Genomic DNA, 16,989 nt, shown 5'->3' with positions numbered 1-16,989 from the left:
GCCTTTAATATTTGTACAATATAGTTCCTCCTCCTTGTCACCACATGCATTCCACTTTCCACTACATATTTTCCTTTCAACCCCAAAAATTTTGCCTCACTTACAAGAAAAGAACACCCCCCACCCCCCAAAAATACTTCCACTTTAAAAGAATTTTTTTTAATTTGTTTGAATTTATGTGTTACTTTTTTCTGATATATTTAAAAAAGAATGTCATACTTCTTTATTCAAAAATAATTTATCCTCAATTTAATGATTTATAGCTACACAACTACTGTAATCTGTACCCATCTTTTTTTAGTATCTTTGTTTTTTAAAAAAAATTTCATATTCAGTCAAATATCGTAACATAAATTCACATCATATAAGAAAACCCCCACCCCCTTTATATTAATTACACTATGTTCTTCTTCCTCTTCTCTCTCTCTCTCTCTTTATACAATCCTAGAATAGATTTGATCTTTTAGTATAAACTTCCCAACAAAGACTTCTCATTAGGGTTTTCTTGAGTTCTTTAGCACTCAAACACAACACAAACTTTCTCTTAGTATACATGAAAACCAATTTTATTTTGTCCTAGCTAGGTCTTTCAATATCCTTCTTTTCAAAGTGAATAACTCATCATCATACAAAAGAAAAGAAGAAAAGAAATGAGAACAGGAGGTTGCACAATACAACAAGCTCTAACAACAGAAGCATCAAATGTTGTTAGACAATCTGTTACACTAGCCAAACGTCGCGGCCATGCACAAGTAACACCTCTTCATGTAGCAAACACCATGCTTTCATCATCAAATGGTATATTCAAAACAGCTTGTCTTCAATCTCATTCTCATCCTCTCCAATGCAAAGCCCTAGAGCTTTGCTTCAACGTGGCACTCAATCGTCTCCCAGCATCCTCTTCTAGTCCCATGTTATTAGGTCATCAAAATCACAATCATTCTCAATATCCTTCCATTTCTAACGCGCTTGTTGCTGCTTTCAAGCGAGCCCAAGCTCATCAGAGGAGAGGCTCGCTTGAAAATCAGCAACAACCACTTCTAGCTGTGAAGATAGAGCTTGAACAACTCATAATATCTATATTAGATGATCCTAGTGTTAGTAGAGTCATGAGGGAAGCTGGTTTTGATAGTACTCAAGTTAAAACAAATGTTGAACAAGTTGTTTCTTTAGAGCTTTGTTCTCAAAACCCTAAGGAAATAAACAAAAAAGCTAATCCCATTATTAGTGCTAAAGATGAGGATGTGATGAGTGTAGTGGAAAGTTTAATGAATAAAAATAGGAAAAATATTGTTTTGGTTAGTGAAAGTATTGATAATTTACAAGGTGTGATTAAAGGGGTGATGAATAAAGTTGAGATTAAAGATGTGCATGATGATTTGAAAGAAATTAAGTTTATAAGTTTACAACTTTTGAGTTTTGCTAATATTCAAAGAGATGAAGTTGACCAAAGATTAGGAGAGTTGACTTGTCTAATTAAGAGTTTAGTGAAAAAAGGAGTTGTTTTGTACTTGGGTGATCTTAAATGGGTGGCTGATTATAGAGCTAATTATGGTGAGAAAAGAATTATTAGCTATTATTGTTCAGTGGAACATATGATTATGGAAATTGGGAGATTAGTATATAGTTTTAGTGAAAATGAGAAATTTTGGCTTGTGGGGATTGCAACATTTCAAAGCTATATGAGATGCAAAAGTGGTAAAAATTCATTGGAATCTATTTGGGGTTTGCATCCTATTACTGTTCCTGGTGGAAGTTTGGGCCTCAGTCTCAACCCTGACAGGTAAAAAGTTTAGTTCAATACAATTTTTTGGATTAATAATTCAAAGTATTTTTCTTTATTGTTTGAAAAGGATAATCTAAGACATGATTTTGATATCATGCATATTGAAAAGAAAAAAAATTGTAGTTTGATAATATTTTGGTTGAAATTGAAAAAAAAAAAGGTATTTCAAATTTAAAGTTGTGTTAGGGTATAAAGCTTGAATTTATGTTTTTTTTTTGTGAATGAAAATCATTATTTCACTTTGAAATATTATTTAAGTAATTTTTTTCAAGTGTTCTTGGATTTGTATATCATGTTTGTTCTATATGGATATGTCTCGCATTCAAGCTATTCTGTTTAGATTCTTTAAAATATCGTGAATTTGTGTAAGATTTTTTTAAAAAAAATATATATTATATTTTTGGAGAATTCGACACGAACCTGATGAGAAGAGTTCGATGAAAGACAGATGGAAGTTAGTTTCTTGGAGTTCTTTTGATAAAGTGAGCAACTTAATGATTTTGTGGTAAAAGAAAAAGAAAGAGAAAAAAGAAGCAATACTCTCTTTAGTTCATTACATTTATTTGTATAATATAAAGTATTTATCAAAAGCTAGTTTTTTTTTTTGGCATGTTTTAAGCAATGTTTGTATCAACTCATATAATTCATTTTTTATTTGTGATTTGTCTAAACAGTGATACACAAATTGAAGTTAGAAGTAAGACATTTGAAGGTGAATTCTCATGTAGAGAGGAGAAGCTGCACTTGACTAGCTGTTGTAATAGTGACTCTACATTGTCAAATCTACCTTCATGGCTTAAAGATGAGAGACACAAAAAGGTTATTTTCCAATCTTTTACTCGCCAAAGTTTCAGTTTTAATTTGTTTGTCTGATTTTTACTTGACACGGAGTTTAAGAAAGTAAATAACACTTTTGAATCTCGTGATTTTAAACTAAAGATATGTAAAATGTACCAAAATATCCTTTAATTTATGGTCTTAACAAAAAAGGAAAATAGAACAATTTTTTTTTTTTGAAATAGAGGGAGATTTAATGTTTAATTATAGATTATACACTCTTTATACACGATCATACACATATTATATATGAATTATACATATATTATACATCTATCGATTGTTTTTAGTTTAATCAGTTAGGTGGATGATTATTGAGGTTAATTCTCCTATCTTTTTATTAGCTTTTCTGCGTAAATTGTTTGGACTCTTTAAAATTGACGATATAAGCATATCAAATCCTTTTTAAAAAAGTGCATTTTCAAATACTTGTGTATACGATTGTGATAACATTTGAGGAGAGTGTTTGAACAACTTATTAAAGCAATTCCTACTTGTTTCTCCTTTCTCTTTTTTCAAGAAAACTAACTTTTCTTTTTCCCAAATTCAGGACTATGCATCAGTCAAAGATCTACACAAGAAGGGGGACACAACATGCAATTTGCCATTTTGGGCCAATAGAAAAATATGTGAGACAAATTCTAGTACACCTAATTCTGCTTCTAACTCAAGTGATGTGATCATGGATATGGAGTACAATGTTCCAAAGTTTAAAGGATTCAACTCTGAAAACTTGAACATTTTATCCAATGCATTAGAAGAAATTGTCCCATGGCAAAAAGGAAGTGTTGTACAAGAAATTGTTGCAACAATATTGCAATGTAGGTCCAAAATGATAAGAAGAAAAGAAAAAAATTTAACCAATGAAGCAAAACAAGAAACTTGGTTATTTTTTCAAGGTCCCGATGTTCATGCCAAGGAGAAAATTGCTAGAGAATTGGCCAATGTTGTGTTTGGATCATACTCGAATTTCGTATCGATTGGACTAAGCAATTTTTGTTCTAATTTTAGTAACAAAAGGTCAAGAGATGAAGAAAGATGGAGTTACATTGATAAATTTGGTCAAGGGGTTGCTTGTAATTCACATTGTGTGTTTTACTTGGAGGATTTGGAGGAACTTGATTATTGTTCACTAAGGGGAATCAAGAAGGCTATTGAAAGAGGAACAATTGTTAATTCTTCAAGTGGTGAAGAAGTGAGTCTTGATGATGCTATTATTATTTTGAGTTGTGACAAACTTGGTTATAAGTCATCAAGAGGTTGTTCACCTAATGTGAAGCAAAAGATTGAAGAAAAAATTAGCACAAGTTCTAGTTGTGTTTCTTTGGATTTGAATCTCTCTATTGATGATCAAGATTTGTCAAGTGATGATGGTGATGATATTGGACTTCTTCAAAGTGTTGATAGATGTATTGTTTTCCAAAATCCAACAACTATAGTAGAATAGGATTTTTACATTATTATGTTGATGATGTTATTTACTTAATTTCTTTGTTTTTTTTTTCTTTTCCTCTAATGTTCAAATAGTAGGTCAAAAGAGTTTGATATCTCTTTTTTTTATGTACTAAAGTTTTGTAAATAGAATTTCCAATACAATTCCCTAGTGCTACTTTTCTTCTTTTGATCCAAGTTTCTTTTTATGCCATGGCAACATGAGAGATTCATGTCACTAGAAAATTACATTTTTTGTTTGTATAATATTGATGTGAGATGAATTTGGACGAAATAATATGATAAGAGAGGATTTATATCAGAGAGGAAGTTAACATATCGATTATAGCTAGGTTCGATTACACTCAACAGCTTTGGCATATGCAGGCCCTGTATTTGCGTAATAAAGTTAACTTGATATCTATAAATAATTTGTTAAGAATCCAATAACTTTCTTTTCTTCAAATCTAAAATTATAAATTCAAAATTCTAGCTTCGTCTCTGATTCATGTAACTGATCTCAATCTACAATAGGGTTGAGTTTGATGTTTTTATAATTGAAAATCATAGCACTTTTGAAAATTACAATTTAAAATTTAAATTTTTTTAAAATTCGTGTTAAAAATATTGAGTTCAACTGAACCGTAAAAACCATATGTCATCCATCTCCTTAAATGCATGTACATATGAATTAAAAGGAAAAAAAAAGACTAGATATATCACCACAATATGGTGGATATCATTATTATTGAATGATTTGAAAGATACAAACAATATTGTATCATCATATCCTTTTTTCTATCTAGAAAATGTTTAGTGAACTAATGAAAGTGGACCCTCTCCATTATTGTTATTGCCAATGATTCAAGCATATCACAATTAACACACACACACAAAAAAAAAAGTAATAAAAATGTTATGCTTCTAACTAGGTAGTATCTTTTTACAAAGACAATAATAATGAGACTTGAATCATACTCCTATTTACTTTGGGGAACAATTAGTTAGTGTTTGATGATGTATTCCAAGAATGGCATTATGACATTATCATAGTGAAGTCTATCATGTTTTACCTTTTATTGTATCATTTCAAAGTCTATATCATGTTTCACCTTTTAATATTAAACCAATTGAATTTCAATAATAAGAGTGACCATAGTTTTTTTTTTTTTTTGTGTGTATATTTTCTTTTATAAGCAAGCCTATGATATTTGGGGAAAATTTAGAGTCATATTTTAGTTCGACAGACAAAATTTTAAACAAATATAGATTGATTAATAGAAATATATCATTAGTCATTTTTTCAAGTCGTTTAATGGAAAAATAGTCACTGTCATGAAGTTTAAAATTTCAGTATCTAAAACTTTATTGATCTAACTAATGTAGATTTATAAAGATGACGCCTATGGACCACTTTTCGATTGAGGCCTTTATTTGAAAAATCTCACTGTCACACAATTTTAAATTTGATTAATAGAAATCCATGACAAGGACTAAAAAGTGACTACTATTCATGAATTTTATTCTCTAAATTCATGTTGCATAGGGTTCGAGAAATCTTTCTAAATAGGAGTTTTTCTATTCTCACGGCTCGAATTCGAAAATTAAAAAGTGAGATGTTAGTTTGATGTCTCTAAATACAAACACTTCTAAAGCTGTTTATTTAAGATTCCTTTTAACTTTTATTATTTTTTCTTCTTATTATGTTGAGCTGTGTGAGATGCTCTTTGTCTTTGTAATAATCATTGGCATCTGAGGATAGTAAAATTCATGAAAAAAGCAAAAAAGATAAAATTTAATTTTATTATGTCACCGACATTTTTTCTCATATTTTTTCACCTTTTCTAAACTTTGGAAAATAAAAGAAAAAGGGTAAAATAATATTTCCCTCTTTACATTGAAATACAAATTTTATTCAAATTCTTTCCTTGTGATTTTTTTTTTTTACAGATCAAAAGTAAAAGTATTGTTATTTTCACCTTTGCCTTTGTTTCTCCCTCTTTTTTTTTTCTTTTTTAATTTGCTTTATTTGCTTATATATGGGAGCATAAATTAAAAAGCCAAGAGACTATAATTATGTTTTTTTTGTAAGATTCTAAAATGTAGTAGTCGTAATCATTTTCTTTTGGCATCTGGCTTAGGGATTAAGAAAAACTTTTTCTAATTAACAATAGACAAAGCAATCGATCGAGTTATGTTACATGTCATAGAATTATTAATATTTGTGATACTATTAAAATAGTAATACTTACGTAGATTTTATTAGATATATTTGAGTTTGCGGTATTACGTATGTTATCAGATTTTGAGTTATCCAGATACATTTAAATACATGTATCTCGAGTTACATGAGGTCAAAATTAGGTGTAATGTGTTTTATATACATTGTATTCAAGTGGATTCCACATGTGTCTGAAATGGTAAATAACAAATCTTGCTCGTCTCCTTCACCTCTCTACCATGTCGCTCGCCACTCTCCTATATATCTGATATTTTAGATACACACGATTCACATTAGATACATACATATACATGTAGTTAAGTGTGATTTACATGTATCTGATATATGTAACGAATCTCACTCGCCTCTTTTCCATCTTGCTTGTCTTCTCCGTGTTTTAGTGTACCTGATAGCAAAAATATACGTATCTAAGTGTATCTCCCTTAATATACGATATAAAATTTTAAATTAATGTAAAGATACATAATAATATATGCAATGATTGTATATATGATAGTGAAGTGTCTAACTATGTAGTTATATCTTATATAGACAATAGTATAGATTCTTTCAAAAAATTAACTTAAACTTTGATTTATAACTAATAATATTACTCCATATTAATAATATGTGTACTAATTTTAACCCAACAACACAAAAGTGTGTTATTATGATAAATAACATATGATTTACTATGGTATAAGTTAGTAAAATGAGGATTAACTTTTTCAATTTAATTTATAAAAAGGAAAATCCAATAAATCTCATAAAGAATTAGCACTACTTTTCATGATTTATTATTCGTTTTGGGGAAAAAAGAATCACTTTAATTAATTTACTTACTTTGATCCAACATTCTTATCTCTAAAAAGCATTATGTAAAAAGTTAGTAGTAGAATATTAGCAACGTGTTATTCCCCAAAAATATCTAATTTAAAATAATCCAAATTGATTTAATTTGATTAAAAATTAGAGTTTCGAAACAAAAAAGGTATTAAAATTTTCAAAAGAAGAATCTCTTAACTTTAAGATGTGCTGTTTTTCTTTTTCCTTTCTTCTTATTTTTTTTTAAACTTTAAAATAAAAGTTTAATTGCGCCAAAAGCATAATCTGTATTACTTTAAATTAAATTTATCACTATAAGAATGGAATTTGTCGGATAATACCTGGCTTTTTAAAAGGATCTCAATTATCACTTTCACTTTTTTTTTCTTTAAAAAAAATTAAATTAAATTAAATTGATGTAACAAAATAACATCAATGTATTTTTAATTTATTTTTTTAAAAAATAAACTTGTTACAACTAGTATCCATGATTCGTTTAGTATGATATATTAGAGTTAGGTCTTTCGATATTGGTTTCAGATAAATTGTTCATGCCCTACAAGTCTACAACAACCCTTTTTATTTTATATAAAAAAAAAACTCGTATGCAGAGTTCGTTTAATATGGTATCAAAGTCAGGATCATCCGATATATGTTTTAGATAAATTGTCCATACGCTGCGATAAATTTTTTTTATTTCTTAAAAAAAAAACAATGTATTATAACTAGCTAGTATCCAATATTCGTTTAACATGATATCAAAGTTAAGGCCTCCCGACTCTCGACCTCTACAACAATCAAACATTGTCTAGGCATGCACGTCTCCGTCGTGAGACGGGATAGTCGGGCCTGAGGAGAGATGGGGGGGGATGAATAGGAAAGAATCTCATATCGATGATGAAAAGGGTCCAGTGGTTTGGGCTAGAGAGACTTTCATGTTGGAGGTCTCAAGTTCGAAAAACCTTTCAAGCGAAAGCAAGGGGTTCGCTTTTTGTGTTGAGCTCGTCGCATCGGGCTTGCCTAGTGCGGGTCACCTCTCCTACGTGATTTGTAAGCTATTGCATGGAAACAAGAATTTTACCGTATGCACACCCAAAGAGTAACACGAATTTCCCTTGTCATTAAAAATACTTTTGAAATTTAGATTAAACCTAAATCGATTTAACAAACGAAAATCACAACTTAAAATATTGAAAGTACTTTTTGTTTCTCCCGTTTTTATTAAGGCAACGCAATAAAAGAGAAAAGGATTTTGGTCTTTTTTCCTCTCTGTTGATAGGGCATTTTATTATTTATTAATTTTTGTAGAAAATCGAAAAGAAAAACTTATTAATAATATTAAAATTATAATATTCTACAATACTACTCATGAAACATATCGAAAATTACTATATCAAAGTCTCAATAATTATGTATAGCAACAAATTATTAAACCATCTAGAAGTCGGTGATGCAATTAAAAACATACAAAATTAACATACAAAAATATAAAAAACAAAATTGTTTATGATTTGATATTTGTTAATTTATTTAATAATCCATATTTAAATAGAATTACACTTTTCAAATTTCTAGTCAAATTAAGTTTGACAAAGTTCACACTATTATAAATAGAGATGCTTATTTCAATAATTGATAGTACAATAAGCAAATAGCTATAAAGATCATATCGACGATATATTGTGTAAATTACTTTTCTTTATTTCGTGCTAGCTTTTATTTTAATTCTCGAATTAGTTTTCGATCCCAATCATGACTAATTCCAGTGTTTACGTGGGAAATTTGCATGAAGGAGTAAATAATCGCGTATTATATGATATTTTAATTCAAGCAGGATATGTTATCGATTTATATATTCCTTATGACATGGAAACTAATAAGCATAAAGGTTTTGCTTTCGCTAAATATGAGACAGAAGAAATAGCAGATTATGCCGTGAAACTATTTTCTGATATAGTTATACTGTACGAGAAAACATTAAAATTTGCAATTGCTAGGCCAATGACAACTCCAAATATTCCTTCTAGACCAAGTAGTAATCGAAGAGTATATGGAAAATAATAGTTAGTAATATTTTTTACATGTTAGGATTTTGTTCTGATTTTTTTTTTATAATTTTAAATTTTTGTATTTGTGAATGATGGGCAAAGTAGTCACCATGATGTAATTAAGTGAATATTTTGTATTTTTCCACTCTACTTTTCTATCCAATAGAGGTCTTTTCAGTAAAAGGAGGTCGTATGTTATTTTTACTTTTTCTAAAAGAAAAATTAAGGGTTTTCGACTTTTATAAATTGGGGATTTTTTTTTATTTTTTTTTTAGCAATAGTACATTAGGGTTAGAGAATTTGGATTGTTATTTTTGTAGTCTCTTTTTCATATATAGTTGTTTCATTTATTTGATTATTTGTTTCAAAATTATTGACATATTATTTATAAAAAGTTTTGTGATCAAGATTTTTTTGAAATCAACTTTCATATGTATGTTATGTTATATAATATTCCTATAGTAACTAAAATATATCTGAACAAACAATACTATTATAAATATCATCCGTATAATAGAAGGGGGGGGGGGGGAGGGAGTTAAGAGATAATTGTATATAATAGCAAACTAATAACCTAAAATAAATGGAGTAGCTACGATTTAATTTAATTGTGCTCCATAGCAAACGTTTGTCAAAATTTGTCAGTCGTCTCTCTCTCAAAAATCTCGCTCGCCACTCTCCCATTCTCGCTCCAATCTCTCGCTCGCTTCCTCACTTTTTATACAATACACAAGTGTACAAAAAATGTTTCTATTTGTATAAAGCAGAGAAAATTGTATAAATACATATATTTTTGTCCCCATTCTCTACTCTTCCAGATCTCGCTCGCAACCCTCGCCTTTCTCACTTATACAAACGGAAGCGAAATGTATAAATTGCGTTTCTGTTTGTATAAAGCATGAGAAAATTGTATATACACATACAAGTACATATATTTTCGTCCTACACACTTATATTTATACAATAAAAATACTCCCCTACCCAGTTTCTTTTGCCTTTCTCTATTTTCGTTTTATACAAATTCAAATTGTATCTAATTTCTCTCTTTCTCGTTTTATACAATTCGATTCAATTGTATATTCCCTGTCCAAGTCTCTTTTATATTTCTCTTTCTCATTTTATACAAATTCAAATTGTATGTAATCGTTTTGTACAGTTTTAATCATACAATTCGTTTTATACACTTCGTTTATACAATTCTCTGCCCAAGTGTCTTTCTCTTTCTCGTTTTATACACTTCGTTTTATACAATTCGCTTCAATTGTATATGTATAGCAAATTATACAGTTTCTATGTTTGCTATGAAGCGCAATTATACAAATTTTGCTATAGCATACAAATATGAATTTTTTATTTGTTACATGTGAAAGTTGTCTGGTATTTAATGGTCGGCATAAACTATAAAAAAAAGAGCTAGGTGATTTATGATGCAGACGTGCAAACTGTTTCATTCTTTATCAGAGTTATCGAACTTGGAAGTAACACTCTTAGATAAAATTACAAAATGTTATTCAAATTTAATGAGAATTTTAATACAGGCTCCATCTTAAATTTTTGAGATGTGAAAGAATTTAATTACATGGAATCTTAAGATTATCTATTAAAAGTAGAGAAGCAAAGTGAGATCCTCCACCATGCATGAACTACATATACATTAAATGACTGAAATATTCTTTATAATAAAGTATTAATATTGCAGAAAGTGGACAGCCCTTTTAACACCAAAAAAAGTTGTAATCTTTTTTTAAAACTTTTCTTATCTCACACTACTTTTATTTATGCACCTTTTTACGTACCTTTTCAGTGCATTACCTTTTTTCAACTTTTCATCATCTTATCATAATAATAATAATTAAAAAATAATATGATAATAATGATATTTATCAAAGAACAACATAAGGGAACTTTCTAGTGTGAAAAAAAAATTAGCACATGATATTTCAGACATATTTGCTTTTAGCCCAATGAAATTTAGACACATGAAAAGCACTAGTAGGTAGAATTATTTTCGATTTTTTGATTATTTAAATATAAAAATTGTGAATTTAGAAAGATAAAATTAGTGCTATATATGGTTTCGAAGTTAAAAATGATATTTGAATCTGAATACAAATCGAAATTAATTTTTTTATTTTTGTAAGTGATTCTGTAATTCGACTTAATTGTAACTTTTCTATATTCAAATAATATTGAAAAAAGTGGAAATTACTTGTGGTCAAACATGCACTTAATTTTACAAAAAATCTATGACTAAATTTTTGGAAAAAACTATAGTATAGTGTTTTCCTTTTCCTTTTTTTTTAGTTGGGTAGTTATCCATTCCTCATCGAGAGAATATATTCCATCTTGTAAGAATATGGGGAAAATATTTGATTCATATGTAGTATATATTCTCATGAGTTAAAATAATTTCGAATCAAAACGAACAATATTCTACTAGCAATTCATGGGGCAAAACTCTCTAGAACTGTCACAACTCAAATTCGTGAAACGTATTATTTGTCTGGCTCAAAAAGCTTTATAAATTTGCACTTAGGTTATGCTATCATCAAGCTTAAAACTACGTATACTATGTAAACTTTTATCAAATATATGGCTTGTAAATTCCATATATATCTCTTTTTCAAAAGTTTATCGACCTAAAACCTACCGGTTCATTCATCAACCAACCCTCCAACATGAGCGTCACAAGAATATATATACATATATATATATATATATATATATATATATATATGCACATGCTATTTGTTTGTATAATTTTTTTGGTATAGGGATAGTTTTGATCCTCTTAATATGCATTTTGGACATAAAATAATGGAACCATTTTGGGGTTGAAACAAATCAAATTTTTATTTCCTTGAAAATATATATTTTACTTAAATGAAATATAAATTATTTTGTCTATTGAAACTTCTATGTGAAGCCTTGATGGAATATAAGACATCATCATTATATAGGCAAAATCTTTCTCCTTTTTCTTTCTTTAAAAATGTATATCTTACCTTCATATAATTTAAGGAAGTTGCTCACCTTTTAACTTTTAGGAACCTTTTCAAAATTCCTTCCATTAACTTTTTAGTGAAGAGTCACTTTACCAATATAGAATGTGGTGCAGTAGTGAGACTGTTTGACCCTTAACTAGATATCTCAGATTCAAACTTTGAATATGGAGAAAATCTTATTTGTGAGCGTCATCTTCAAATGGGTCCAATAGTGCGCGATTCGGAGTTAGTTTTTTTTTAAAAAAAAAATAATTAATTGTTGCATAAATTAAAGACTAATGACCCCAATTTGGTGACTTGTAACACTAATGGACTTAACAGTTGAGCCCAATACAATCCTATTAACAGTGCTTACTAAGCCCAACAAAGTTCACCAATTATTCTTATTGGGCTGGCCTGCTACTCATATTCTTAGAATAACTAACTGATGAAATAAATCCAAATGAAGTCCAACCCGTTCAATTCGTTTAAGTTTGGATAAGTTAAAATTTGTCAATATATCGGTTCGACTCATTAAGCCTATTAAGAATTTGGTTGATATGCAATTAAAATTGACTCACGAGAAATCTTGTCAAAATATATTTTAAAAGAATTATTTTTAAAACTTAATATGCTATTTATAATCATAATTTTTTAAATAAAATTATAAAATAACAAATTAAGCAATTAAAGCTTACTAATATTTGTGTGGATTAAGTTATGACCAGCATTTTAGCATATCGCAACCCGAAATGCTTTTGTACGGGTCAATAAACAGTTCATTTATTAACTCAACCCAATTTAATTCGCTTAAATTCAATCTAACCCGCTTATTTGATACCTCTACGTGGTATGAATGCTCTTTGGAGCAACACATGTGGGCACCTAATTTCACAACAATAGAACACATATAATGTGTCCTAGCAATTTCTCTTTTCGTGTTTATTTTAAAGTGAGAAAAACTCGTTACACATGGGCCTTGCCTCGTCCTAATGAATTTTTGACAAGCATTATGAATGCGCTAACAATTTTAGCAGCTTAACTGATTGATTATCATAATATTTACTTTATTATTGAGGGTTCGATTTGTTAGGATCGAATCCACGCACACACACTAGATGAATGAAGAACACAAGAACTTTCAAGAGAAAGAGATGAGAGATCTAGAGAGAGAAAGAGAAAACTCAATATTTCGTGGTAACACCCCGTAAGTAAACTTTCACGGCGGTTAGCTATATTTATATGTTAATAATCAGAGTATTTTTGGTAACACCCCGCGTAAACAGTTATATATATTAATCAGACTCCACTACCTAACACGATTCTCCATTATATATGTTATTCCTTCCCCATTTCCCCTGCCCTTAATGTGTATGAAAGAAAAAAAAAATTACTAGTTTAACATTTCATTACTTTAATACGAGTTGAGTTGATATTGATAATCCAGAAAAAATGATTTGTATATCATCCGTCAAGTAAAATTCCATTTTTATTACTTATCGATTAGAACCTCATGGAATATATCAAGTAACGTAACGTCATTGATTTCTATACTAAAATGCCTTATGCCTTCTTTTATTTGGAAGCTACTAACATAACCATATAATGAAATTGACATTAAGAGATACCTCTTTGCTACGTAATTACTTGTTGAGAAATAGTAGTTGGTAAATCGAAAAGGACTAATATGTAACACGTTTTGTCAAATAAAGGGGTAAAAGTGTAGTTTTTTTTAAAATGAGAGAGCGTCTACGTGCAACTATTCATGGATCGTTATTCTGTGTTTTCTTTTCAAACTTATCTATTCGTTTTTTAAATAATCGTGGTGTCTGATCATCAAGGCTATGTCAGATGAAAAAAAATCATCTAGTATTTTTTATTTCCATTAAGATTTGAACGTAAGACCTCACAACTCTCAATTACTTCATTGACTACTAAGCCATATATCTTTGAGAGCCGATACGTAAAAGATATTTTAGCTCACCTAAATGAGAAATTTATGATCACACATAATGTAATTATTAGGAGTAATAGGTTTGGATTAGGTATCTCATTGACCCACCTAAAATTTTTTAATCAACACCCAAATTGAAATAACATAAGCAAGAACCATTCCAATAATGAAATTAAAAGAAGAAAAATGTACATTATTTATTTCACAACAATAATACATATATGTCCATGAATGCTAAAGTCCAAATGGAAAAAAAACAAAGAGATAAAATAAAATAATAGTCCTCAAAAAAAATAATATATTACCTACCAATCAAGATGACATCTAGTTTCTTCAAAATTACCAGATCTACCATTAGACTCCAAAGGTACCTTAAAATCACATTCAATTTTAGGCTTAATTTTATGAGTTTTAATCCAACCAATCTTTAGCCTAATACGCATATTAAGCTTCACTTCAATCTCATAAACCCCTAAATTCTTCTCATTAATATAATTTGATTTCTCTCTATCTCCCAATAAAACCAAACCTTGTCCTTTAAACACCGGATGCAAAATGCTAGTATTTTTGTGACCTTGATAAAACGGTTCCAAATTCTGACTAGCAAATCTCTGACCACCATATATAGCTCTTGCTTCTATCGAATCATAGTAAATCCCAACGCGCTTGTTAGGGTTCCTTATAGTCATGTTGAGGGCTAGATCATAGTAGAGTGTGTTGTTTGTAGTGGAATAATCAAATTGTGTCAACGTAGCATCAGTCACGTAGAATTTGACCTTGTTAGGACGTAGGACTAGCCAAAGGACTAACACAACGACTCCAATGATGATGAGAAGAGTGAAGATTATTTGGCAAATGCAAGTGCATAGACAATTGAAGAGACAACTACATGGGTTGCAACAACTACCACCACCGCGACTACGGTGGTAGGTTTTGGTTCGTGGTGGTGGTGGAATTGAGGGGCCATAATAGGCTCCGTTTAAGTTAGGTTCTGGTGCCATAACTTAAACAAGAAATAAATATGTTATAGTTTTTTTTGTGTGTGTTTATGAAGATAATTTTTTAGTGGATGGAAGATGAATTATTTTTATTTTGGTAGGGTGTGTGTTTTCTTTGTTTTGATTTTTTTATAAATAGAAGAAAAAGGGCGTGTTTTGGAGTTTGAAGGACGCGCTAGTTTATTTATTGGTAGCTTCTTAGAAATTGTGCCTAACAAATGTATGTATATCAAGATTATAATTATAAGTCATTGACTTGGTATATAGTCAAGACTTTAATAATATAGGCTAAAGATGGGTGTACTTGATCAAACTTTTATGATTTTTGGGTGATTTACATGACCCCACAAGTTAGTTTTCGAGATTAAATTAGGTCTAAGATTTATTTTTTTTGTATAAGTATAGTGATATCAAAGTTGGATCTATATCGATTCTTGATGTTTATCTATTGTTGGGTCTTTGTATTATATTATGAAAAAATTTATCTAAATACACATTTTATTTAATCATAATCTCTTAAATTTCGTATCATTTAAAAATATTTCAGAAATTTCTTCTCGGATAAATCATACTTCTCTCGCTGGTACATCCCTATATCCTTTCGAATACATCCTTCTCATCTCTGATACATCTCTCACCTATAAATCGGGATGTCCGTTGGTGTATCTGAAAGTCCTATCTAAATGTCCTATCCACTCTATGATACATCCTCCCCTCCCGGATACATCTCTCACCTATGTATCCAGTTGACCAGTGATGTATCAAAAAGTTCAGTAATGTATTCAAAATCTATAAAACTACTGTCGCTCCTATTTTTCTCAAGAGAAGTCTTCTAACTCGTTTTAAAACGTTGAAGATAGGCATAAGTTAGAATTTCAATTCCACAATTATACACCTATTGCTCATGAGTACGTATGGGACTTGTGACTAAATTGGAATCTCAATTAGAACATTATTTTTCATATAACTTAGATGTTTTGTGACAACTTTTGTTGGGCAGCTGTGCTGTCTATTTTTGCTCCACTTTTCAAAATATGCCATAACACAACAACATTATCCTACCAAACTCTATTTTCGTATTCATTATGAAAAGGAAAAATGTTACTCTTATCTATATTTATGTTTTTTTTACAACAAATGTACAAGTTAATATTATTACAATAATTGAGTTTACAATTAATTATTTATAAATATGAGTCTAATTTCATATATATAGGAAACATTCCTTTTAGTCCAACCAGACTATAGTCTTTTATATATCTAATAAAGTTTCACTTCAATCTCATAAATTCACGAATTCTTCTCATTGTTGTAATTCGATTTTTCTTTATCTTTCGATAGAACAAAACCGTATCCTTTAAACACTGAATGGAAATTGCTAGTACTTTTGTAAGTAGAAAATCTCTCACCTCCATACATATTATGTCTTGTTATAATTGAGTCGTAGCATATCTCAACATGCCTATTGATAGTCATGTTGAGGGGAAAATCGTAGTAAAATGTTAAAATTGTGTTTATTTTAAAGTATATTATATATTGAAGCAAAAATATGTTTTTGTGTTAGATTGGAATTATACAATATTGGTAAGCAAAAATGATTTATATAATAATTAAATAGTAAAAAAAGGTCGTTTGACATTTTCAAAAACGCCTTCTTAGACATTGAAACACATCGTAGCAACGAAGATTGCGCGTAGTATTTATCATCAAAGACTATTCTCATTGAAAAAATCTTTAAAATCCATTCGTCTCAATTTAAGTGTTTTATTCTGATTAGATCACAAATATTTTTTTAAAAAAAATTGAATCTAATAATTTTAAATTAAAAATGTGTGCAATCCTTTAAATCTCGCGGTCTTAAACTTGTCATGTAGAATCTTGGAGTTGACAAACTTGAATTGGGAT

At 29.3% G+C, this 16,989-nt stretch overlaps 2 protein-coding genes across 2 annotated transcripts; one reads left to right on the top strand and one right to left on the bottom strand.

Moving 5' to 3' along the window:
* Positions 1-4,232, top strand: LOC101267467 (protein SMAX1-LIKE 3-like). The gene is made up of 3 exons (XM_004249729.5): positions 1-1,783; positions 2,461-2,605; positions 3,174-4,232. The coding sequence occupies exons 1-3, from the start codon at positions 651-653 to the stop codon at positions 4,068-4,070; spliced, it is 2,175 nt and encodes a 724-aa protein (XP_004249777.2). The 5' UTR covers positions 1-650; the 3' UTR covers positions 4,071-4,232.
* Positions 4,233-14,258: 10,026 nt separating this feature from the next.
* LOC101249973 (NDR1/HIN1-like protein 3) lies at positions 14,259-15,524 on the bottom strand. Its single transcript, XM_004249363.5, has one exon. It carries the CDS (start codon positions 15,085-15,087, stop codon positions 14,392-14,394), a length of 696 nt encoding a protein of 231 aa, XP_004249411.2. The 5' UTR covers positions 15,088-15,524; the 3' UTR covers positions 14,259-14,391.
* Between the last annotated feature and the right edge of the window lie 1,465 nt (positions 15,525-16,989).

This window comes from Solanum lycopersicum, chromosome 10 (genome assembly GCF_036512215.1).
Source record: "Solanum lycopersicum chromosome 10, SLM_r2.1".
NCBI classification, from domain to species: Eukaryota; Viridiplantae; Streptophyta; class Magnoliopsida; order Solanales; family Solanaceae; genus Solanum; species Solanum lycopersicum.
Note: the sequence above shows the minus strand (reverse complement) of the source record. Positions and strands in the feature narration are given on the sequence as shown.